General features: G+C 44.6%; 1 protein-coding gene across 4 annotated transcripts in view; it reads left to right on the top strand.

Annotated features, from left to right (window-relative positions):
- LRRIQ1 (leucine rich repeats and IQ motif containing 1) overlaps positions 1–26789 on the top strand; it is a 455984-nt gene that overhangs the window by 415542 nt on the left and 13653 nt on the right. For 3 of the 4 annotated variants that reach the window (XM_029597082.1, XM_029597081.1, XM_029597080.1), the window contains one exon: positions 4776–4893. The exons of the other annotated variant lie outside the window; for it this stretch is intronic. In XM_029597082.1, coding sequence (XP_029452942.1) covers positions 4776–4893 — 118 coding nt within the window. The remainder of the gene's footprint in view (positions 1–4775; positions 4894–26789) is intronic. 4 annotated transcript variants of the gene reach the window in all.

Below are 26789 nucleotides of genomic sequence, written 5' to 3'. Positions count from 1 at the left end.
GGGGGGTTAGATAGGGCCGGGGGGGGGGGGAGTTAGGTAAGGGAAGGGAAGGTGCGGGGGAGGGCGAAGGAAAGTTCCCTCCGAGGCCGCTCCGATTTTGGAGCGGCCTCGGAGGGAACAGGCAGCGCGCGCTGGGCTCGGCGCGTGCAGGTTGCACAAATGTGCACCCCCTTGCGACCCCGGATTTTATAAGATACGCGCGGCTACGTGCGTATCTTATAAAATCCAGCATACTTTTGTTCGCGCCTGTTGCGCGAACAAAAGTACGCGATCGTGCAAATTTTTAAAATCTACCCCAGATTGCTAAGTACCTGTAACAAGTTTTACGTACTTTCACTTTGAGAACTGGTGCAAAGACTGGGGGTTAAAAGTACCCACATCATTTGTCTCAGTGCAGACAGTTTGAAGGAGGGCAGTTTTGTAAATATGCACAGTTTGGCAAAGTCTGTGCATACCTTTTTCATGACGACTTTTACTCCAAGTTTCCAAAGCAAATGTATGCACATAAATTCGCTTTGAAACCTTGGGGCAGGTTAACTTAAGTACATGCTCTTTAAAAGCAAAACGTATGCGTGGAAATACAGATACCGCACCCTAGAATGCCTCTCCCCATCCATGCAATAGTACAAACAGAGCCAAGTTATGCACGTGGTCTTAACATACACACTGAGCCCCAAAATAGGAAAAATTCATCCCAATATGTCATATATTGTCAATTATCTAAGATGTCCATTACGTGGTTCATTTTGTAATAGCCTGCATAAATTAGATAGCAAATAAATGCATAAGTTACACCAATCTTTACAGGAAACTTATGCATGCACTTTCCCTTCTGAAAATTTCCCTACCAAAACCACCCAAGCACAAATACACCTGCTAAATTGTACGCAGAACACAATGGGGCGGATTTTAAAAGGCCCGCGCGTGTAAATCCTTCCGGATTTACGCGCGCAGGGCCCTCGCGCGCCGGCGCGCATATAGCCCCGGGGCTTTCGAAAAGGGGAGGGAAGGGGCATGTCCGGGGGTGTTCCCGAAACGACGTGGCGTTTCGGGGGCGTGCCGTGGCGTTTCGGGGGCGGGCCCGGGGGCGTGGCGCCAGCCCAGGGGCGTGGTCGAGGCCTCCGGACCAGCCCCCGGGACCGGAGGACGGAGCGGGGCTGCCGGCGACGCGCGCAAAGGTAAGGGGGGGGTTTAGATAGGGCCTGGTTGGTGGGTTAGGTAGGGGAAGGGAGGGGAAAGTGGGGGGAGGGCGAAGAAAAGTTCCCTCCGAGGCCGCTCCGAAATCGGAATGCTCATACAAGCATTCCCGGCCATTGCCGGTGACCCGACCGTAGAAGTCAAGGTCATTTTGGTCCAAGCGCCTCAGTACTCCTCCTCTCCCTCACCCCTCTTGGCCGTTGAAGCATCGAGGGTCTGTGTTGGGCCGCTGGCCCAGTCTGAGCTGCTTGCTCCAGTGGTCCGGGGGCCACTGGCCCTCGGGCCATGCCCTACATAACCTAAATGCGGGGGTGTCGCTTTTCTGGTCACCACGCCACGGTTCCCTGGTAGCGAATCCACTTACCGGGAAACCGCAAACCCGCCCGACGGTGCCTGGCCGAAAAGGGGGGGTCGCACACGCCGTGCTTCCCCTTTTCTACTCAGGCACCGCCTGTGGGGCCAGGCCTCCCCCCACCCCGCTCTGTCTTCCTGCTCCCACCCGCCTTGCCTTCCCCGCTCATATTGTGCCCTGCTCCCTAATGGAGTCGCGGACTCTTTTTGGGAGGAAAATTATACTCTCATACCTATGAAAACGCAAAAGCATGCACACAAGTAGAAACACTTCCCCATCCCTGCTCTCGGGAATGCCGCTGCTCAGTCTGGGTGAACTTGATGCATGTAAGTTTCCCCACTTCTCAGGTGGGCAGTTCTGTACCAGGCGATTTATGTGCAAAAAGCACTGTTTTCCCCACAGAAGTCCCTTTGAAAATTAACTTCTATAAAACCATCCCTCTAAATGATCAACTTTTTAAGGCATCCGAGGCCCTGATTTACTAAACTGGTTTTGACTCTTAAACACAGAGAGGATAATCTTCAAAACTTGTGATATGGGTACAAACAGACATTTACCCACATAAAAAGAGCTTTCGGAAATTGCCTCTCCCCTCACTGCAAGCTTTATTTATTTTTTCAAATTTGTTTGTCAGTCTGTTTACTTGCCCATGAGCACAATGTGCTCCCAGGGTGAGGAACATCAGTGAAAATGGAAAACAATAAACTACATTTGCCAAAATGCGCTTTAACCGGTGGGGTGGGGGGAAGAGGTGGTGTTAGCTGCCCATGTTCCCCCACTAGCCGAGTTTTTAACTGGAAATGCCACAAGCACAATATACTCACAGGCCTGCAATCCACACAGGCAGTTTGAAAATTGCCCCAAGAATGGGGGGGGAGGGAAAGCCTTAAAGGTGAATTTTAAAAACCCGGCGTGCACATCCACTGGGTGATGCACGCACAAGTTGAGCTCATGTGCGCCAACTGAATTTTAAAAGCCACCTAAATGCGCACGTGTCTCCTGCTGCACGCATATGTCAAGAATTTTCGAAAGGGGCGATGCATGGGCATGGTCTGGGCGGGACATGGGTGTTTTCAGTGTGTGGGGCCAAGAGATTGCGCGTAAATACTTACACACGTGGGCGCGAGCCCGGATCCCCTGCCGCGTAAGTTTATTTCTGCTAGGCATAAGGTATAAGTTGAAAAATATAAAAAAACTAGCCATACCCGAGGGGTTTTAAGAGTTTCGGGTAACTAGGGCAGTGTAAGCTATTCAACCAAGGGCATTTGGATGTCACAGCTGTTATCTGGGCGAACTGCTAGATGAACTGGTGAAACTGGCAATTGCATGGATGCACGCCCTTTTAAAATTCCCTGACTTACGCGATAGAAGCGGAAGTTGCATGCCTGGATGCGTGCCTATTTAAAATTGGGCGTACATGTATGTGCGTCCAGGCTATTTTATAACATGCATGCATATACGAGCGCAAGTTATAAAATGGCTGCATCTCTTGGCGTGCACCGATGCACACGCACCAATGTGCACCCAGACGCAGGTCTGAAATTTGCCACTTTAATGAATCAGGTTTCAAGTCCAGCTATGCGCTTCACTTGTGTTATGAAAAATGTTCAAAGCAATCAACTGTTCTTTTTTTCCCCCCTTGTTTTTTGTTATTTAATTTCTGCACATATTTTGGTAATTAAGGGCAATGATTTATTAAACTTTTCTTGCCTGGACACAAAATGGGGAAAAATAGCCGTACTAAATGAGGCCCTTCGTTCATTCGACTCACATGAAATTTCACTTCTATCCTGAAAGTATTTTATGCAACAGAACATTTTTCTTTCATTTATTCTTGAATGTAAAATGTAGGACTCTGCTTCATATCTTGGGAACAGTTTTCAATGACTTCATTGGGAATTCCACAGGTAAAACCAGGGGGTTTCAGCTGGCTAAAAGCACGTACATGCTTTCATAACTCAGATATTTTAGCCATAGTAAAAAGAGATGGTCCTAGAAGAGTGACTTATCAGGGGAGACAATGACACATGTATAATACAGTTGGAAAAAAATGTCTGCGCGTAGCAAAGTGTGCATACTTTATGGCTTCGTTTTAGATGGCCGATGTAATGTTGATGCTTAATGCTCTTATTGGATGGATAAATTAATGGCCGCTGCTTTAAAGTGAGTTAATACTGAATGTTAGGAGGTTTTCCAAGTTTTTCCAATAAGAGCATTAAGCATCAACATTACATCGGCTTTTAAGATATGATGTTTATACATTGTCACATTTAGAATTACACGCCATACCATTGCAGTTCATAATTACTTTCATTTTAGTTGGTGCAACTGCGCAATGCATGCTTGGGCCACATAACGAGTTGATACACAGATGCAAAGTCTGCAGGTCCCTCGTGTTTCAGTATCCGATGGATTTGTGCAGACTGAAACGAATGCATCCTACTGAAAATTTAACCTTAGATCTGTAATCTGCTTGATTCGCTCTTCTTTTTCTTTCTTTATTTTTTTAATGGGTGTGCATGTGTACTTACTATCTTACACTACACCAGCAAGAAAGATTCGCATTAAATACATCAATAAGAAGGAGCCTGAAGAATATACATTACATATTAATGCTATTATTTGTATGCTGGTACTTGAAACAGGCTAATATAAAAGCAAAACTAAGTACACATGCACTTAGGTAACAAATATATCAACATTGGATAAATTATAGTATTGATGCTTTCTTTTTGGGTACAGTTTAGGAAGTTACTGGAACAAGCAACAGTGGAAACCTAAAATCACACTTGTGGGTATTTGGTAAAACTCATACTTGCACTAGATATCGCTTAACTATATTACCAAAATAGTGCAATATGACATTTCTGGCATTTAGCTGGGATTTAAAGTATATTCTGGTCCATAAATGATTTTAAGCTGTTTAATGTTTCATCAGCTATCTGCAAGGTTTATTTTCTACATAATTTCTGTGCTAAAATGTTTGCTTTTGTTCCAGTACTGACTCAGATCACAAACCACCTATTTTTAAATCGACCCTTATTTACAGAACTGCTTTGACATAGTGCATTTGTTCTGGCCAGGCTGCACTAAAGGAATGTGGGTATTATTTTGAAGAAGGCTGTTTGACAGACCCTGTTTGTTTATTTGGGGTAACACGAGCTGCCTGCAGAAAATGTCATATTTTGTTTCATGATTGTGTACATTTCTCTCTCGCCACTGTCAGACAAGCCTTATAGGCAAAGAAGCTATGGATTTAGACCTTGTTTCCATGACCAGTGGAGGTTCTCTGACTCAGGGCAGAGAAAAAAATGAGACACACAAGCAGTCAGCAGGATCTTCAAGTAAGTTGTAGCCTCATTCGATGTTCACTTTTTATAAAAATCGCTAGTGAGCTGTGGATACATAAGCATTCCTTCTCGCATAGGGGTGGAATTCCAATAAATGAAGCTGCTAATTAAGGGGTAGATTTTAAAACATGTGCGCTTGTCGGTGTGAGCGCAGTTATGCATGCACATGGACGCGCTGATTTTAGAATATGTGCATGCCAGTGCATGCATGTTATAAAATCAGGTGGCCGTGCACACATGTGCGCCGGATTTTACAATACGCGTGCGCATGTGCGGGCGTCGCGCACGAGAGGGGTGGATTTTTGTAAAGTACGCGCGGTGACGCAATTGGGCCTTCCAATTAAGAAGTGGATGGGGAGGGAATTTCCCTAATCCCCTGCCTAACTTTCCTTCCCCTTCCCCTCTCCTCACCCCGTAAACCTAACCTACCTTTCCTCCATTTTTTTATTTTATTACTCACTGCTCCTTGGGAGCAGAAGTCATTTACGTGTGCCCGATGGCTGCCAGCACACACTTCCCCGGGACAGCGGCTAATGGCCGCTGTCTCGGCCGGCCTCCGCCCCACCCCTCCATGCCCAGACCACGCCTGCAGCCCACCCCTTTTTCAGGGTCTGGCACGTGCACATATCAGTACTTACACATGTGGCCAGGCCCTTTTGAAAATGCGTGCGGCGCGTGCAGGGCTCGGCCACGCGCATTAAGTACCGATTTTTCTGCGTGCCAGGCATTTAAATTCGACCATAACTTTGTGTATTTATTCCCATCTTGAATCACTGCCTTGTTTTGAAAAGAAGAGCGTATCATGAAACATAAGTGGTCTGACTTGTAAATAAAAGATCTGGCGAGAGGGTAGTGATCTGTCAACTGGCATCATTTCAGCATTACATCATGTTGCGAATAAACTGTAAGCAATTTATATTTCATTATTGAGTTTTCAGAGTTTCTTTGTGAGACAAATGAGCACAAGTAAATGCACATCTCCTCTTCAAATGGTAAATCTGTCTTAATAATCCTATTCCCAGTAAGAAAAATCAGCAGAGCCTAATTAATGTTATAGGGTAATGTATTTAGGAATGGTGCATTCTTGTCAGTTCTAAAATATTGTTTGGCGGGGGTTTTTGTTTATGATTGTGGAACCTATTTGTATTTTGTATATTTGTTTGTAGGGTATTTTTAATTTGACACAAGGTTTAGTTCTCCTGCTTGGCAACAGCCATAATGTAATTGTGTCCCCAGAAGGGACAGGTCTAAGGGTATTACTTACTGTACAAGTTCTCACTCTCAGACATTCTGTTTGGGATTTGCCAGAAATATCTTGATATTTGTATACATTGGTTTATTTTACTTATTTTCAGAATGGTAGATAATATATCTTTTGTGATATCCCTCTGTGCTTCATGATAGTAGATGATAACAAGGGTCGTGGTCTCCAACAGTACATAGAAGGTATACAAAGGTTTCTAATAGTGCTTTGAAAATATAAGGATATTCAAATACTACCATATATCTTCTAATCAAAATATTGTATATAATCTATTATAAGAGTTCCCTGTACGTACCCGGATCAGTCCAGACCATGGGTTGAGCCTCCTGTCCAGCAGATGGAAACAGACCAAAAGTGAAAGGGTATCCTATATCAGGACAGAGCCTACCCTGAAGCCCTTCAGTGTTTGTCTGTCTCCAGCAGATGCCAGGCAGTTCACCCTGCGGTTACCTTTCCTTAGTTGCTTGCCCTTACTTATCCTGTGGGGTTCTTTCTTCTTCCTTAGGGCAAGCTCAAGCAAGTACTTATTTTGTTATTATTTGAAGCAAAAAGAAAAAGAGAACTCTATATTTAGGGAGACAGTTTTTGTCTCCCTCGCTCTTGGGGGGCCTACGGAGGCTTGCCCCTTGAAAATCCTTCAGCCTAGGCTCTCTCCCCGGTGACCAGCGTAGTTTGGGGTGATACTGGTGGTCCAGTCACTCCCCCTACTCGCACTGCCTTGCCCTGAGACGTTCATTCCTCGGGCGCCCTGACAGGGATGCTTAATTCCCCTGTTTGATTTAAAAAAAAAAAAAAAAAAAGATAATAATTCTAACATAGAGAGATTCAGAGGAATTTAAAAACTTAACTTAGAAGGCAGTACTTTCTGACGCTGGAGAGTGCAGGGTTCGATCTCCTGCACTTCTCCCCCGGGGCTTGTCGGCTCAGCTGATTTTTTTTTTTTTAATTCTTTATTTATCTGATTTTTAACAATTACAACATGAAATAATGTTTGCTTCAATATGACTGCAAACTTAATTCCAAGTCACAGTTATAAAGAACAGAAAAGTCTATAATACATAAAAAATTGGAACAAATATTACCAACATATTACAAAATTAGGAGAAAAAATAGAAGCAGAATTATTAAATTACTCACTTGGTTGGTTCGGTATTGCTCGCTGTTCTTTCAAATTCTCCAAATAGGTCTTCATTTGCTCTGGCTCAAAATAGATATACCTTTTTCCTTGAAATTGCAATAGGTACTTACATGGGTACCTAATATTAACCTGTGCCCCCAACTTTCTAGCTTCTTGGCTCAATTGAACAAAAGCTTTCCTACGTATCTGGGTATCCTTTACTATATCAGGGTATATCTGCATCTTCTGACCTAAAAAGATCTTATTTCGATTTTTCAGAAAAGTCCTCAAAATCAGATCTCTATCTGATGCATAATTAAATGAAAGAAACAAAGTACCCCGTTGTTCAATTTGTTCTTCAGAAGGTGTTTCTAAATAGGCCGTTAATTCAAGGTCTAAATCAATCTTTGCAGCATCTTGCTTTTCTTCATTACCATTTTTAGATGGAACAAAATATATTTTTGAAATCGAAGGCATTTTATCTATAGGTAATAATAATATTTCCTTAAGATATTTCTTAAATTGCTCTTTAAGAAATCAATTTAACATTAGGAAAGTTTAAAACTCTCAAGTTTAAATATCGTAATTTATTTTCCATATTTTCCAACCTCCTTCTTAAGGCTGTCTCTGATTGAATCATTGTTGTTTGTACCTTCTGAATGGAATTTACCTTATCAGATATGTCACCTATTTGTTCTGTATGTTTCTTCATTGTTGGTTCAATTTTAGATAACATTGCTTGGGAATTATTCATTGTTGAGGCTAATAAAGAAATTGATTTTTCCATTGTAGTTATTGCTTGCCAAATTGATTCCAAAGTAATTTTATTGGGTTTATCTATCTTGGGTATACTTATGCCGCCCCTACTCGGCAGGTTTGGGAAATCATCTGAATTTCCCGTCGAGTCACCTCCCTCATCCATATTACTTACAATTCCCCCGGCAACTCCTACTGCTTCCCCAGACCCAGTGATTTCTTCCACTGGAGCTGGGAAAAGTGCCTGAGGGTTTGCAAGTTGTGGAGGGGGGGGGGGGGGAATAACTGGTGCACCTGGGGACAGAGATGTTTGAATGTCCTGGTAGGATAGGTTTAGTTCCATTCCTGATCCCACAACGGACGTTTCTCCCGGTGTAGAAACTGCTATTGGTGTAAGGAAACCTTGTATCTTAAGCTGACTAGGAATGTCTGGGGCCGAGGCAGAGGACTCTGGCCTCAGACGCCCCTTTCGCTTGGTATGAGGCATATGAAAAACGAAACAATATAATATTATGGTCTCCTACCTAATTTCTCCTATCCGAAATCTCATAGACTTTTCTTATGAAGAGAAAGCAAATTCTTAACAGTTATTTAACAAAGAGAAAACAGGTCATAAAAATAATAATTAAAGTCCAGAAACAAAGTCTCTAAACAAAGTTGCTAACTAAGTTGCGTGCGCCCCTTGGGCGCACACGGCTTAGGCAACACGCCGGCGGACGCAATGCGCCGCAGGATAACTGGCAGATATACCCTCAACGGAAGACGTCACATGGGAGGGCGTGGCTTCCGATACGCCGTCGGGGCTAGGTTGAAAGAATCCTTACCCCCGGGTCAAGAAGCTGTTCTTTTCACCTCCTTAGTTGAAGTTACGAATTCTTTCTCTCAAATAATCTCAGTAGGAGTCCGGTTTAAGAGTTCTCACCAGGCTGATGCACACGGGAGGGTGTGGCTTCCGATACGCCGTCGGGGCTAGGTTGAACGAATCCTTACCCCCTGGTCAAGAAGCTGTTCTTTTCACCTCCTTAGTTGAAGTTACAAATTCTTTCTCTCAAATAATCTCAGTAGGAGTCTGGTTTAAGAGTTCTCACCAGGCTGACGCACACGGAAGGGTGTGGCTTCCGATACGCCGTCGGGGCTAGGTTGAACGAATCCTTACCCCCGGGTCAAGAAGCTGTTCTTTTCACCTCCTTAGTTGAAGTTACAAATTCTTTCTCTCTCAGATGATTTTTTTTTCCTTCACTCGCGCGGCTCCCTGCCTCGATGCCCCGTTCTCATCTTTGTATCGCTTGTGGTGAGCTGGCCTCCCGGCTCTCGTGCGATGGAGTGTGTTCCAGTTGCTTGCCAGGTGGGGAGGGCCCCTCCTCGGCAGCGCCGAAGACGACTACTCGGGGACGTGCTCCCCGATGCATGGCCAGGCCATTCTCGGCTCCTCAAACCGCGGGAACGGCGGACATTTTGGGGGTGTGTGATGATGCCGATTCAGGGCTGCAGGCAGGAGAGGAGGCTTTTCTCCCAGTATCTCCCCCCGAATTGAGCCCGGTACATTCTCAGGGGGATGTTCCTGACCCCCCTCGCCTCCTCTCTCTCCCCCCCTCCAGGAAAAAATCCCATGGCCACGTTTTCTTCAGATTTTGTGCTCCTGCTCCACAAATCCTATTTGTCCAGCTTGCAGGAGGAGGATGATCCTCCACCAGGCCCTCCTCCCTCCAAGATTCCTCAGTTGCCAGCTTCCATGCATCCCACTGTCCCGGAGGGGCAAGGCTCCGCCTGGGTTCGAGTGGTGCTGGGGGTCCCCTTCTCCCCGGATCCACCGCAGCCTCCCGCGGATCCAGTCCAGGACCCGAAGTTGACTCCCCCTGTACTGACCCCTCTTCTGGAGGGAGATGACCCTAGAGTCCTTCGTTTGTTCCAACGTGAAGAGCTGGAGCCGCTCATTCCTTTTATACTGCAGGAACTTTGGATCGATGCCCCTCCGGAGGATTCAGTGACAGCTGCAATGCCGGCTAACGCGGACCCGGTCCTGTCAGGGCTCAGGGCACTTCTGCGCAAGTTCCCCTTTCATCCCATGCACAAGTTACTTCTCTTAAGAGAATGGGAAGCTCCCAAGACGGGTCTTCAGGTAGGCAGAGCGATGGACAAGCTCTATCCCCTCTCCGAGGATTGCCTGGAAATGTTAAAAATTCCCAAGGTAGATTCTTCCGTATCGGCGGTTACCAAGAATACCACCATCCCTGTGGTGGGAGCCACAGCCTTGAAGGACGTCTAAGACCGCAAACTTGAATTTTACCTTAAGCGGATCTCCGAGGTCTTGGCCTTGGGGGTCCAGGCGACTATCTGCAGCAGTCTCATGCAGCGGGCAAGTCTCAGGTGGGTCCAACAATTGCTCTGCACCTGAGACTTCCCAGCTGCAGAGGCAGAGCAGGCTGAGCACTTGGAGGGCGCCATTGCGTATGGAACGGATGCCCTCTATGATTTGCTTTGTGTGCAAGCCAAATCAATGGTTTCCGCAGTGTCAGCCAGACATTGTCTCTGGCTGCGAAATTGGTCCGCAGACTCTTCTTCCAAGGCGCAGTTGGGCACACTTCCTTTCAAGGGTAAGTTGCTTTTTGGGGAGGACCTGGAACAGCTTATTAAATCCTTGGGGGAGAACAAGGTCCATAAGCTGCCGGAGGACCGCCCTAAACAGTTGCAGTCTTTTTTTCCGACACGTACCCGATTCCGGGGCCAACGCCAGTACAATAGCAGGGCGCGAGGTTCCTTCTTGAGGGGAACCTCTTCCAGGTCCTAGTCCTGGTCCCATTCCTTTCGGGGGCTTTGGGCCTTCCGAGATGGGAACCCACAACATTTGGTCACCAAGTCTGCTCCCCAGTGAGATCCGGCCGGTCCATTCCTCCGTACTTAACTTAGGTGGGCGTCTTTCTTTGTTCTGCGAGAAATGGGCCAAAATCACGTCGGATCAGTGAGTTCTCGAGGTAATAGAACACGGCTACACGTTAGAATTTGCCAGGAACCTGCCGGACCTCTTTCTTGTGTCTCCTTGCGGCTGTTTAAAGCGGCCTGCTGTCTGTCAGACCCTTGACAGGCTCCAGTTCCTTGGAGCAATAGACCCGGTGCCAGTGGAGGAGCAAGACGCCAGCCAGTATTCCATTTACTTCGTCGTGCCCAAAAAGGACGATTCCTTTCGTCTGATCTTGGACCTCAAGAGGGTCAACCGTGCACTCCGGGTACCCCATTTTCAAATGGAGACCCTGAGGGCGGTGATAGCGGCGGTTCGTCCAGGCGAATATCTGGCCTCCCTCGACCTGACAGAGGCTTATCTCCACATCCCTATTCGACACGAACATCAGCAGTATCTCCGTTTCAACATCCTGGACCAACACGTCCGGTTCCGAGCTCTGCCCTTCGGTCTCGCCACTGTCCCCCGCACGTTTACCAAGGTCATGGTGATTGTGGTGGCCGCACTTCACCGAGAAGGAATCCTAGTTCACCCTTATCTGGACGATTGGCTCGTGCGGGCCAAGTCCCCGTCGCTCTGCAGTCTAGCTGTCGACAGGGTCCTTGCTCTCCTCACCTCCCTCGGCTGGATCGCCAACTTCCCCAAGAGCAACCTACAGCCCTCCCAGGTCTTGGAATTCCTGGGAACTTGCTTCGACACCCGAGTCGGAAAGGTGTTTCTCCTGGACGCTCGGGTGCTCAAGCTCATCAACCAAGTGAACAACTTTCTCTCTCTCTCGCTTCCCACAGCGTGGATTTATCTGCAAATTCTGGGGACTATGGCTTCCACTATTGACATGGTCCCCTGGCCTTTGTGCATATGCGACCAATACAGAAAGCATTGTTGTCCCGCTGGAAGCCAGTGACCGAACAGTTCCAGGTGACTCTACCCCTCTCCGACTCTACCATTGCAGACTTACAATGGTGGCTGTCGCTAGCGCATCTCTTGAGGGGGATGCCTTTACTGAGTCCGCAGTGGGTCATAGTCATGACGGAATCCAGTCTTTCCAGCTGGGGAGCGGTCTGTGAATCCCATATGACGCAGGGATACTGGTCCCCAACCCAGTCCCGCTGGCACATCAATCATCTGGACGCTCTTGCAGTACGCCTGGCCCTCAAAGCTTTCCTGCCGCTAATACGCCACAAGGCGGTGCGTGTTCTCTTAGACAACTCCACCACGGTAGCCTATATCAATCGTCAGGGGGGTACTTGGAGTTGTCTGGTGGCACTGGAGGCCAGCAAGCTCTTAGCCTGAATGGAGCAGCACCTGGATCGTCTAGCGGCCTCCCATATAGCGGGCAAGGAGAATATACAAGCCTACTTCCTCAGTCGACAACGCCTCGATCCCGGCGAGTGGGAGTTGTCCGATGGAGCAATGGATCTGATTGTTCGCAGGTGGGGTCCTCCTCACCTGAATCTGATGGCAACCTTGAACAATGCCAAGGCCCCCAGATTCTTCAGTCATTGGAGGGAGCATTGCTTGGAAGATGTGGATGTGCTGGTCCTCCCCTGGCCTCACGACATTCTCCTCTACATGTTTCCTCCGTGGCCTCTAGTGGGAAAGATTTTCAGAAGAATAGAGCTCCACCGAGGGCCGGTCATTCTCGTAGCACCCGAGTGGCCCCGAAGGCCGTGGTTCACGGATCTGGTAAATCTGGCGACGGACGGTCCTCTGCACCTTGGCCATCTACCCCGCCTCCTTCGGCAGGGTCCCGTATTTTTCGACCAGGCGGATCACTTCTGTCTAGCGGCATGGCTTTTGAACAGCGGAAATTGAGGAAAAAGGTCTATAAAGAAGAATAAATAAATAAATAAATAAATAAATATAAAGAAGAAGTGATTTCCACTCTGCTTCGCGCTCATAAGCAGTCTACATCTCTAGCCTATGTCCGCATTTGGAAAGTCTTTGAAAATGCCTGCGCGGACTCGGGGGTCTCGGCCCATTCGCCTTCGGTTTCTTTCATTCTCTCGTTCCTTCAGAAGTGCCTCTCCAAGGGTCTTTCCTTCAGCTCGTTGCGAGTTCAAATCTTCGCCCTCGGTTCCCTCTTGGGTACCATCGAAGGTCATGTGGTGGCCTCTCACCCGGATGTCGCCCGTTTTCTCAAGGGCGCCAAGCATTTGAAGCCACCTGTCTGGGCCACTTGCCCTTCGTGGAGTCTTAACTTAGTTCTTCGGGCTCTGTGTGTGGCGCCGTTCGAGACTCTCCATCAGGCTACCCTTAAGGGTTTGATGCTCAAGACAGTTTTCCTGGTTTCTATCTGCTCTGCCAGACGGGTGTTGGAGATTCAGGCATTATCCTGTCGGGATCCTTTTCTGCAGTTCTCTGATTCGGGAGTATCTCTCCAGACCGTGCCTTTTTTCTTGCCGAAGGTTGTCTCCTTCTTTCATGTCTATCAGTCGGTAGAGCTTCCCGCATTCTCTCCTGAGGATATAGCGGGCCGCATGGGGAGGGATCTTCGTCGCCTTGATGTGAAACGCGTTTTACTCCATTACCTTCAGGTTACCAATGACTTACGGGTCTCCGACCACCACTTCGTCCTGTGGAGTGGTCCAAATAGGGGAAAACAAGCCTCTAAGACTACGATCGCTCGGTGGTTGAAGGAGGCGATTTCCTCGGCTTATATCTGTCAGGACCGAGCGGTTCCGGAGGGCCTGAAGGCACATTCCTTGCGTTTTCAAGCTACTTCTTGGGCAGAGAGTCAAGTAGTTTCTCCACAGGAAATTTACAGGGCCGCTATGTGGAAATCCCTGCATACCTTTGCTCGGCATTATCGCCTGGACGTGCAGGCGCCAGTCTTCGGTTCCTTTGGGCGACAGGTTCTTCGAGCGGGACTGTCTCAGTCCCACCCTTTGTAGGGAAGCTTTGGTACATCCCATGGTCTGGACTGATCCGGGTACGTACAGGGAAAGGAAAATTAGTTCTTACCTGTTAATTTTCGTTCCTGTAGTACCACGGATCAGTCCAGACGCCCTCCCGTGTGCTTCCTCGGTCTGTCTGCTCGAACTCCTTTCTGTTTTCTCCTTCTTTTAGGAGTGTTTTTTGTGTCTCTGCATGGCTCTCTTGGATTCTCATTGAAGGCACCAGAAGTATCTTTACGATGATCAGGGGTAGTCATGCAAGAGAGATTAGTTACACAGTTCATGCAGTTGTTCTATTGTTCTATTGTTTGGTTGTTCAACAACTTTCATACTTATTTTATTGTTACTTGCTTGACCTTATGCCTTTTGCTGCTTTGACAATGGTTATACTGAAGGGCTGCAGAGTAGGCTCTGTCCTGATATAGGATACCCTTTCAGTTTTGGTCTGTCTCCATCTGCTGGACAGGAGGCTCAACCCATGGTCTGGACTGATCCGTGGTACTACAGGAACGAAAATTAACAGGTAAGAACTAATTTTCCTATATGCAATAGAGGTAATTTTCAAAGGAGTTATACGGCTAAATATAGCATATTATTGTAGCAATTTTCAAAAGCCCATTTACGCGTTTAAAGGTAAAATTTCAAAGAGTTGTGTGCATACGTATGTAAATAGTGTAGGGAGATATCTCATGTTTACCACTAAATCACTAAATATGAATCATAATAGCCAAGAAATGTACAGGCCAAATACTGACAGGCCCCAAACACTGTCACAACAAGAGAAAGGACTTTTGCCCAGATGAACTTTACACTGAAGGATACTTTATAAAGATGTGCCTGTCTGTAAATGTCTGTCTAAATAAAAAAGCAGACAGAGAGACAATACGACTTAAGCTCATAAGCAGGTGTCAGGGGCCAGCCAAGGCAGAGTCCAGAGGTCACAAAGATTCCCCACCCTTGGAAGAGAGGGAGGGCAGTCTGAGACAGAAAAAAACACTCTGGCATACAGCTTGGCATACAGATGTGGCAGTTCTCTCCCCCTGAGGAAATGGGGAGAGGGGAAAAGACCTGCAATGTGGCAGGGCCCCCCCCCCCCCCCAGAAGTAATAGGGAGGGGGAAAAGACCTGCAATGTGGGAAAGACCCTGCATCCACCACATGATTATGCATGAGCTTATGCATATTTATCAGCTGGGGGGACAAAGAAGAAGAGGGGGGTAAGACCCAGAAAGAGTGAACTGTGAGGATGACCCTGCAAGCAAAGGACCCCCTGAAGGCTGAGAAAGTGAGAACCTGTGGCAAAGCATCCCTGAAAGCAAAAGGGGAGCCAGAATCAGACCAGCACTCCCTGCTATAAAGGGGAAGAATACCAGGTGTGGCCAGGAGACCGGAGAGAGGAGATACCCTGCTCAGGTGCAGAGAGTGACAGAAACAGTGAGGGGCAATAGCAAGCCCCAGACAGCCAGAAAGCACCAGAGCCAGAAGCTTGACTCCTCCCAGGACAGCTTCCCACTCTGCCAGTACTAGCCCAGGAAGCAAGCCTCTCCCCTGCTCACATTCTCCAGACCTTCAGTCAGTGTCTTCTTCAGAGATAAAACAGAGGGATTTCACCTGAAGCTGGGGCCAGGGATAAGTAAGTTAGCCATAAGTATTAACATATTAAGCAGGCTAAGGTTTAATGGATGTGTGAAACCACCCATGATACAGAACTTTCTTTAGGGAAAACTGGTACTTAGTGGCCAGGATGTTAGAGACAGGAATTGTTATTTTATAAGTGCTATATCCTGCCAAATCTGATAAATAAAAGTATGTTTCTGAGGAAAAAAACACATTGTCTTTTCATGACTTAGGATTGTGAAGTAAAGTGGGAGGACAGTTGGAAGTGTCCTGTGGCAGACAGGTCCCTGCACCCCTAAACTTGCTTACAATAGTATATACTAACTTCTATGCCATTTTATAAACCTCAAAATATATGCATAGTAAGGGTCCATGAGTAAATTTATGCATGTAAAACAGGGGCAAGCCAGGGCAGGGCCAACTGTTTCACAATTAAATTGCTATTTTATAAGCAATTTATGCTTGCAAATTTTGCAGCTTGTATATATTTACACCTGCTTTATATCTGGAGTAAGAGATACTAAATGGCTTAAAATTGACAAACTGACTGAATGGGGAGTCTGGGTGACAAGGGGGGAGTTGAGCTGAAGAGCCAGGAGTGTCTCGATGACCTGCAGATGGAGTGGCCAAACTGGTAGACTAATGGGTAAAACTGTTAATTTCCTTGCCATGCATATATTAGAAAATCTCTCAACTTACATGCGTAAAAGCCAACTTACGGGATAGTAAATGCATGTAAATTACGCAGGTAAAATCTCCACACATATATTTTTAAAGTTTGGCTCAAAAATATGTGAGCATAGCTGTTGCGTGCTTTATATCTAGATGAATTCCGATTTTTAGCTTGATACTTATCTGGACCATTTCTGACTTATCTGGCTATATAGCGGCATTTATCTGGACAAGTTCCAATTTATACAGCTAAATTGCGGCAAAACTACATAGCTGAATAAGTCTAAAAATCACAACTTATCCAGCTAAGGGGCAGGAGGTGCGATAGTGTGCAGCCAGCTACATCACGGCAGTGCATTTTCGCCTGCTGTGATTGCAGCCACACCGCACACTATCACCCCCATGGCGCCACTGAAAAAGGTGGTGTTATTTCTGGTGCTACTGCTGGCGATAATGTGTAAAACATTATTGCCCGCAGCAGTACCGGCACAAATTTTTTTTTTACCTCACCCCTTCCCTAATTTAAATCTTACCATTGTGATGCGGTAGTTATCGCGTGCATTAGGGTGTTTATCATGTGCGATAATGCCCTAACGCGTGCAATAAGGCCATATCGCGATTTGATGAATGACCCCCTAAGTCAGATAGCTGGATAGGTAGTGATTTTTAAACTTATCCAGCTATCTGACTTAGCCAGATAAGTAGAATTTTAAAACTTGCCACTACTTAGCTGGATAAATCGGAACTTCTTCAGATAAGCAAAATAATGTTTTTTTTACAAGCGTGCACATGTTCTGAGGTATATTTACGCAGATTTTATAACCTGCATACATCATATACATGCAGATTATAAAATACTGAAGTCAATTTGTGCACGCCTATGCCTGCTACTTTGGATGCAACTCCAACATTGCTCTCTGCTTCAACGGCAATAGGTAACACGGAATTGGACTCACAGTGACCAAGAAGAGCCCTTACTTTGACAGTTTGGGAAACTAAGTAAGGGGGTGACTTGTATGGCACAGCAGATGCTACCATAAGCTTGCTGGGCAGACTGGATGGACCGTTTGGTCCTTTTCTGCCGTCATTTTCTATGTTTCTGTGTTTTTAAGTTATCCTCCTTAAGTGCTCTTACGTGGGTAAAACCTGTTGACAATTCAATGACATATATTGTAGCAATTTTCAAAAGCCCACTTACATGCATAAAATGCATTTACACACATAAAGCCCAGCTTTAAGCGTGTTAATCCTTTTGAAAATTATACCCAGCGTAAGTACAATTTTGAAGTTCCCCTGGATCTCAAGGATGCTTAAGGGATAGATTTTTAAAGAAGCGCATGTGTATCCATGTGCGCACGCTTCCCGGCGTGCACACATGGACACACCAACTTTATAACATGTGTGCGCTGGCGTGCGAATGTTATAAAATCGTTGGGCCGCGTGCACATGCGTGCTGGATTTTGTAATCCACGCGCGTATGTACAGATGGCATGCGCAAGGGTGGATAGACAATCAAATTTTGTGTGGCGATGCATCCCGGCCATCCCCAGTTCCCAAACCCCTACCCTAACCTCTCTTCCCCTTCTCCTCTCCTCCCCAAACCGTAAATCCTATCCTTTGGGGGGGGAGGGGTTTCTTGTTTTCCAACTTCAGGGCCTGACCCTGAAGTAAGTTGCACGCGCCGGGACAGCAATGAATGGCGATGTCCTGGCCCGCCCCTTTGAAAAAGCGTGTAGTGCGCACAAGTCCCAGCCACGCGCATAACCCTCGTTTTTTATGTATGCAGCGTTTTGAAAATCTACCCTTAAATGCACATCCTGATACATAGATCTCATAGGAAGATATTAGAACGATTATTATTATCTGTTTCTGATTCTCCCTTTTGGACTCTCATCATCACCCATGGTGTTCACAAAAGCCTCTTAGACGTTGTGGCTTATTTAAGGCTAAACAATATATTTGTCTTTCCATGTCGAGATGACTGGCTCATATGAGGCCAGACTATTCTGCAAGCCTGTTCCTGTATGATTCTTATCATGAACACTCTTCAATCCCTAGAATTCATCATCAGTCTTCCAAAAGCCAATATGGAATCATCTCATTTAATAATATTTAATATATTAAATAATAATATTATTATGCCTGGACATAATGCAAAGGAAAGCTTTTCTCCCTCAACAAAGAGCACATGAATTAATGGACATAATCCTAACACTTATTATTTATTTACTTATTTATTTATTTATTGTTTAAACTTGATAAACCACAAGTCAGTATACATCATCACTACGATGTAAGAGTCAAAGAGTATTGGGTTGTGCTTCAGCAACCAATCAAGGAGAAGTTAATTCTTCTTTATGCTGATGTCACAGGTTGCTGCCCAGGTACTGCACAATCTGCTGACACTTTTCTGGGATACTCTGCTCAGAGCCATCAAGTCAGAAACAAACTTTCACCCAGTGCCTGTTACCCCTTTTGCATGTTTGGTCATGAGGCAAGCACATTGACATCTAAAGTCTCAATAGAACTAACATCTGCAAACCCTGTCCCACTAAGTCAAGATATCTACTGCTGTCGTGTATTTCCCTATCATGATGGCAAGATCCTTCAAACCTTCTGTGAGGTTGGTATTTCCACCATTCTCAAATTCAAGAGACTTTAACCACAGACTGAAAGGTCCAATCATACGGAAGTCCAGTTAAGGCTGGGGAACTTATCTAAACAACCTGGGTTCACAAGCAGCCTAATCGCCAAAAGAAAGGTTACTACGCTCAAACCATCTAGAGTTAAGAGCTATCTTTAGTGTTCACAAATTATTCAATCTGTGATTAAAGAACAAGGTCATGGGATAGGAGGCGATATCCTTTCGTGGATTACAAAATGGTTAAAAGACAGGAAACAGAGAGTAGGATTAAATGGTCAATTTTCTCAGTGGAAAAGGGTAAACAGTGGAGTGCCTCAGGGATCTGTACTTGGACCGGTGCTTTTCAATATATATATATATATATATATATATATATAAATGATCTGGAAAGGAATACGATGAGTGAGATTATCAAATTTGCAGATGATACAAAATTATACAGAGTAGTTAAATCACAAGCGGACTGTGATACATTACAGGAGGACCTTGCAAGACTGGAAGATTGGGCATCCAAATGGCAGATGAAATTTAATGTGGACAAGTGCAAGGTGTTGCATATAGGGAAAAATAACCGTTGCTGTAGTTACACGATGTTAGGTTCCATATTAGGAGCTACCACCCAGGAAAATGATCTAGGCATCATAGTGGATAATACTTTAAAAGTGTCGGCTCAGTATGCTGCAGCAGTCAAAAAAGCAAACAGAATGTTAGGAATTATTAGGAAGGGAATGGTTAATAAAACGGAAAATGTCATAATGCCTCTATATCGCTCCATGGTGAGACCGCACCTTGAATACTATGTACAATTCTGGTCGCCGCATCTCAAAAAAGATATAGTTGCGATGGAGAAGGTAGAGAAGGGCAACCAAAATGATAAAGGGGATGAAACAGCTCCCCTAAGGAAAGGCTGAAGAGGTTAAGGCTGTTCAGCTTGGAGAAGAGACGGCTGAGTGGGGATATGATAGAGGTCTTTAAGATCATGAGAGGTCTTGAATGAGTAGATTTGATGTTAGCAAGTAGCACATTTAAGACTAATCTGAGAAATTTTTTTTCACTCAATGCACAATAAAGCTCTGGAATTTGTTGCCAGAGGATGTGGTTAGTGCAGTTAGTTAGCTGGGTTCAAAAAAAGTATGGATAAGTTCTTGGAGGAGAAGTCCATTAACGGCTATTAATCAAGTTTACTTAGGGAATAGCCACTGCTATTAATTCCATCAGTTGCTTGGGATCTTCTTAGTGTTGGGTAATTGCCAGGTTCTTGTGGCCTGATTTGGCCTGTGTTGGAAACAGGATGCTGGGCTTGATGGACCCTTGGTCTGACCCAGCATGGCAATTTCTTATGTTCTTATGTTCTAAAGTAGTCTTATTCCATATGAACAACCAAGTAGTCGTATTCTGTATCAACAAGCAAGGAGGAACAGGTTTTTCCAGTCTTTGTCAGGAATCCTGCAACATTTGAAAGTGGGCAATTTCACAAAATATTTTCCTATGAGCTTTCTATCTCCCAAGGAATAGAAATTAAATAGACAAAATAAGTCATCATTGACAATCACAAAAATAGTCACTAGATGATCAGGTAGCACAAGTGCTTTTTTCACCACTGAGGCACTTCACAATAGATCTCTTTGAAACACCATTGAAAAGTTTCCTACATTCTACTTTCTCAGTTCTATGGAATCAGGGTCTCCTATATGCATTTCTTCCAATTCCACTCATAATCAAGACAATTCAAAAATAAGGAGAGGAGGGGATCATATGATTTTAATAGCTCCTTAATGGCCTTGTCAAATTTGGTTTCCATAGTTACGATGCCTAGCATAAGCATCCAGTAAAACTGTGCACATTTCCATCCCTAATCACACAGTGCAATGGGAATCTTCTACAACCAAACCTTTAATCTTTGGCATGGGCATTGAATGCCAACTAGTTTCTTCCCTGCATTTACCTTCTGATACAAGCAAAGTTATTCTAGCTTCCAGATAATGCTCTACAAGAAAATCTTGCAAATTTAAATGGAGAAGTTTCACTATCTGGTTCTCATGCCTTCACCAGGGCCCCTTTAAATGTCATGTCCCCTTTTTATTTCAATAACTATTAGACCTATCAAATTCAGGGTTGAAAATTAGTACTGTCAGAATTCATGTCAGCATTAGAGTAGCATATCAAAAATTCAGGAGGACTTCCTATCAACCTACTTATGTATTTATTTAAAATCTTTTATATACTGTCGTTAAGTTATTTACCATCCCAATGGTTTACAGGAAGGCACATAAAGTATATAATCAATTAAACGTTTAATAAAAGTGTCAAAAAAGAAAATGATTCGGTAACAAAGTGTTTTCAAATACAAAATTATATGAATAGTTAGTTTGACTTGTCCTTTTGAAACCTGTATCATAATCTGACTTACAGAGTTATCAGTGAGAAAAAAATAATAACCAAGCATATCGTAAATCTAAGTGCTGAGTTTGTGGTGCTTGCCTTTATTTACTTTCTCCGCTCTCTTTGTAAAAAGCCTGTTTAAAGAGCCATGTTTTTAAAGTTTAACATTTTTCTGCAGTCTTATCTCAAGGGGCATTGAATTCCACAGGTTGGGTCCTGCTAAAGACAATGCTCACTCTCTGACTTGTGTACGTCTTGCTGTCTTAACCGATGGAATAGTCAGGAGTGCTTTGTTCGCCGATCTCAGATTTCTGTATGGTATATGTTCACATAGTGCTGTCTTGAGCCATTCTGCTTTTTTTTTGTGAATTAATTTATGTATGGTACATAATGCTTTATATTGTATTCTTTGTTCTATGGGTAGCCAATACAGTGGCCAGAATCATTAAAGACCTTTGACTCTGGGACCCGTAATGCCTCTTGGGCACCTCTCGGCACCCTGCCCCCCCTTTCCATCCCGAAATAATTGCACATTACACATTAATTTTGGTATGAATTGGCCGCAGCTTTTATTTACATATCAGTTAATATGAACTCAACATTATAACTGTTCACCCACCCGGGCCAATCTTACGGTTTTACTGCTCCTGGGACTATGCCCTCCTTTTGTCGCCCGCCATGATTCTAGCAAGGCGACATCGCTTCCAGCCCCCCGCCGCGTTTTCAAGCAAAGGGGGCCCTGACTCCAGACGTGGTCCCCACCCATTTTACAACCCGGCTTTTGTCAACCCCGCGGCTGACCTATGTCTAATAGTTCTCTATTGGCCTGGGTACCCGCCCCCAAGCTGTGACATTACCTACAAACATGTATGCACCCTGCTGTCCCCATCCTGATCCTTGACACCTTTAATCCCTTCCCTGGAGTGGGTGGGTGGATTGCTGGTCCCTGGGGAGAGGAGAAAGAGACCGGCTGCGGCGCAGCTCGCGCCTCAAATACACGGGCCAACGTCATCAGGGCTGGCCGTGGCTGTCCCCGATGACGCCAGCCTGTAGGAACCCCCCCCCCCCCCCCGCGCGGCAATGCTGCCAACATCATTGGGATGCGCCAGAGCGCCAGCACGCCCTGATGACGCCGGCCGCTCCCGGAGCACTCCGAGGCCATTTTGACAGCACCGCCCCGCCGGCGTGTCGCCGCCCAACTTCGACCCACAGCCCCAGGTAAGCCGTGGGCCCTTTGTATGCTCGCGGGCCCACCTAAACCCATGTTAAACCTCCAATTAAACCTCCTCCTCCACAATGGGATCTAAATGTAGTTAAGAAAGCACTTAACATATGACAGCACCACTCGAATCTTTAGCAACAGCAGAAAATTCCTTTCTTTGAAAGTTTTTTATTTTAAAGCACTTTCCTCTGCCCAATTAGTCATGCAAGCCATACTCTTACTCTCCGTGTACTCAAATTTTCCAAAACAAAGTAGTTTTGAAAAAACTCATCCTAAATTTCTACCAAAGTTTCATTTAAACTAATCTATTGTGTTTGCCAACATTTTTTTCCAAGACCTCACACTAACAAAGGCAAACAAGTTCTTCATATTTTAGACGTCAGAAAAGTTTTAATATTCTATTTAGGAAGAACAAAATTTTAAAGAAAGTCTAAAACTGAGCGTGCCCTTCAACCCAGTTAAACAGGTTTTCAGTTACAAAGACAACGCTTTCAACTTAGATTTCTGATTGCATTTCTTATTATAATCAATCAGAACAATATCTTCAATATAAAGTAAAAGCCCACAAAGTCAGGACTACAGCAATTTCCTTAATACATCTTCATTCTGTATCCATAGAAAATATGCAAAGCTGCCACCTGGTCTTACACACATACGCTCACCACTCATTACTGCCTAGAAAATGCTTTTGTCAAAATGGCAGTTTTGATCAAGCAGTTCTAAAAAGTCTATTCAATTAATTATATCAACTTTCCCTCCAGTTTTGGAATAAATGTGGGTTGCATATTCCTCTGATAATATAAAGCATATTGAAAAATTCATGCAACTCTGTTTCAGAGTTCCCAATTGTATGGCTGAATCTTGTCCTGCTTGTCCACGGAGAAGCCTAAGTTGCTCATCTCTTCCGCCAGGCTTTTGACTTGTGAATTGCCCTAGTGACACTCTGTCTCTGCACTCAGTGTTAAACCTGCTTCTATGGTTGTGTTTTATCCATTGCTTTATTATGTCTGTTTTTATGTAGTTTTTATCTTTTGTTTTATTATGTATGTATTTATTGTTAACCTCCTAGAGCTGTGAATAGGCTGCATATAGTTCTATAAATAAATTAATATATTTAATTTCCCCCATTTTGATAGCTGTGCTCTATATCTTAATTTCCTTACAGTCAATGGGGCTTTGTAGTATGCTAGTTTGCTTCTTGACTTCTCCTGGGGATATTTATTGAAGTCAAAACAATATTCTGGCCATTTGATGGCTCTGGCTTCCCAGGTAATGTCTTATCAGAATGCTATGCAGGGGCAGCACATGCTGTCGCCTTGGTTCCAAAATCCTTGTCTCTTCCTCTCTCAGAACCCCAATCTGGCAAAGAAGTGTTGGGGATTTCTTTTTTTCATTGTTGAGGAAGTAGTGCAGCTCATATTTTCACTTGCAACTATCCCTGTACGAGTTATATGGCTTAATATCTTCCTGCATTGTGTTTGGCATCTGCTGCTTCAGCCTTGTGCTATAGAATAACAGTAGTATTTTTCCCAGCAAAGTCCTTGAGCCAACACAGTTTTGGCTGCTTTATTCTGTCACAGCATATAATCTTATCACAAACATTTGCAACTTCCTGATCTGATAGGGTTGCTTTAGAGGATTATGATACAACAGCACCATTACCATTGCAGCTGCATCACCATATCACAGGTCTTCCTCCGTACAGTCCAATCTATCTGCTTGGAGCTTTACAGCTTTGATATACTTCTTGCAAGTCTTAAGATGCCTGCAACTCCAAAAGTGTTGTATTTAGTTCCACTAGCCTATGGACCTATTGCTGCCACTTGGTAGTTCTGTTCTCATACGTTACATAATTAGTCATCACCATATCAAAATTTCCTAGTTATCGCTGCCTGGATTTTACCAGGTAATTTGGAATATGAGCCCTGGGTACAGCGCTGGCCAGTTCATGGCTTGTTGCTAGATGAAGAAATAGTCTCATTCAATACATGAGTGCTTTTGTGGGATGATTAAAGCCAGTGGGCAAATTGCTGGACCCCGGCAATTTTGTTTATCACATGCAGTATCCATTTCAGAGTTTAATGCATAGGCCTGTTATGTTGCAACTCGATACAATTTTGATTGCAGACTTATTAAACATTTCTAGATATTAGTCAGATGAAACTCAGCACTTAGGCTGTTCTCATAGAGGCAGATATTAAAAAAAAACTAAACTTCTAAATTTAGGCCTCGAAGGGCCTCATTTTCTAAAGTATCGCAGGCCTGCGATACTTTAGGAAATGAGGGGCGGGGGGCCGAAACGGGGGGGGCGGGCCTGCGCTAGCCGGCAGCGATCACACCATCACGGTGCGATCGCTGCAGGTTTCGCACCCAATAGCTCCACCATAGGAGGTGTAGCTATTGGGAGCGAAATAGGACGCGAAAAGGGCCTTACCTTTTCGCTGTCCACGGCGTCGGCGCAGAGTCGGCCCTGGTGACGCCCTGACTCCTCCTCTTCCGGGGCCGACTCCGCCCCCATCCTGGTATCTTGTGTTTTCCTAATAGGAGAAGTATTGGTGTTTTATGGTTGGGTATAATATTTGCATTGTTGCCTTTTCATGAGTAAGGTTGTTACTTTCTGAGTGCTGCCAGTTAGTGTTTTGGTACGGGAAATTTACTATACTATAAGAGTAATTCATTTTATTCATGACTTTCTGAGGGTCAAGCTCATACCCAACATGTGTTACAAGAGGCTTAAATCCATATGGGTTCCAAGTCTTTTTGAAACATAAAACAATAAAATCAAGAATTCAAATACATTAATCAAAATAGTAAAATCATACTGATAAAAAGAATATTTCAAAACAGCTGACTAATAGAATATCCAATAATGTAATTTGGAAAATAAATGTGAGTATGGTGCTGTCAAGCAAATCTCTTTTCTTCTCCTGTTTTTTTATTTTAACAGTATTTGCATTTATTTTAAGTATTCACAAACCACAAGAGATCAAATATCATGACTCAGAATATGAAACAAACTGTTTCAAACAAACATGCTTATGCTTTTATTTTCACACGCTTCACAAGATATAAGAGTTCATTCATTATTGATTATTTCTTCTTTGCTACATTGTTATAGACTTGATTCTCTGAGGACAAGCAGGATATGTATTCTTCACAGGTGGGTGACATCATCCAATGGAGCCCTTACTGGTGTGATGATCTCATAGCATTCTAGAGCTTTCTTCATGCTCTAATGTGCCATGTACAGGTTGTCCCGTTCATGGTCATCACGTGAAGCCCCACTCTGTTTCAATTTTTCCATGGAGCCAAACGGTCACTTTTCTGTGGTCAGTGATCTCATTAAAGAATTTCTCTTTTTTTGTTTTTTTGCATTATTTTCACATGGCTGCCTTTAGTTTATCTTTCTCTGAGCCTCTTAAACTCTTAAACAGATTATTTCAAAATATGAAGCTTTCTTCATATTTTGCATGGACACATTTTGCATTGGTGCCTTAAGTGGCATTGGTTGGATTCTTGCTAAAATTGAGTTGTTTGATTTCAGTTTGGCTATTTTTGACCCGATGTCTGTCAAGAAGAAGAGAGACAGCAGCTTTATCAAGTAACCCTAGTGCAAACACATTATGTCTGTCTTGGATCCCCATGACAAAGGTGTGCTTTGACTAGGGGTCAATCATAACATCTCGGAATGCTCCTTGTGTAAGGAGAAGACTCCCAGAGACCATCAATCCCACTTAGAGCTCATGAAAAAGCTCTTTGGAACAAATAAATCAGAGCATCTATATCAACATTGAAGGAACCAGAAGCTGCACTGGTAATGCATTGACATCCCACTTCATTGAGATCGAGCACCAATAGAGACCATGGAGCAAGGCCATCGGTTAGCTCCATTCATCCAAGATCAACATACTAGGAAACTGATGCAGATCATTGAGTGAAGGTGAAGAGACATCGATATCGGTCCTAGTTGATGCATGATATCGAGAGCAGGGAATTATTGGCAGCAGCCATTTGTCCTCCCAAGCATCCCTAAAGAGAGGATTGCTCACCCACAACAAAATCTGGGGGATTGCAACAGCCTCCACAAGACCCCAGGTAACAGTTACCAATATATCTCAGGTGATCCAGGAAGTGTGACCTAACCTCCTGCTTCCCAGGCCATTTATGCATCAGCAATCTTTGAGGATGAGATGAACAGAAAGATTCAGGAGGCAGTGGGCCTCCATTTGTCTCATATCAGTGCGTTGGCATTGAGTACATTGACATCCATGCAAATGGATGTCCAAACCTATGTGAAAGCACTAGCAGCAATTTCATTGATGCTGTTACCCAGAGGGGTACAAACATTGATGAAGTCTGCCTCT

Source organism: Rhinatrema bivittatum, chromosome 4 (genome assembly GCF_901001135.1).
Source record: "Rhinatrema bivittatum chromosome 4, aRhiBiv1.1, whole genome shotgun sequence".
Classification (NCBI taxonomy): domain Eukaryota; kingdom Metazoa; phylum Chordata; class Amphibia; order Gymnophiona; family Rhinatrematidae; genus Rhinatrema; species Rhinatrema bivittatum.
The sequence above is the reverse complement of the archived record's forward strand: the minus strand, read 5'-3'. Positions and strand labels throughout refer to the sequence as shown.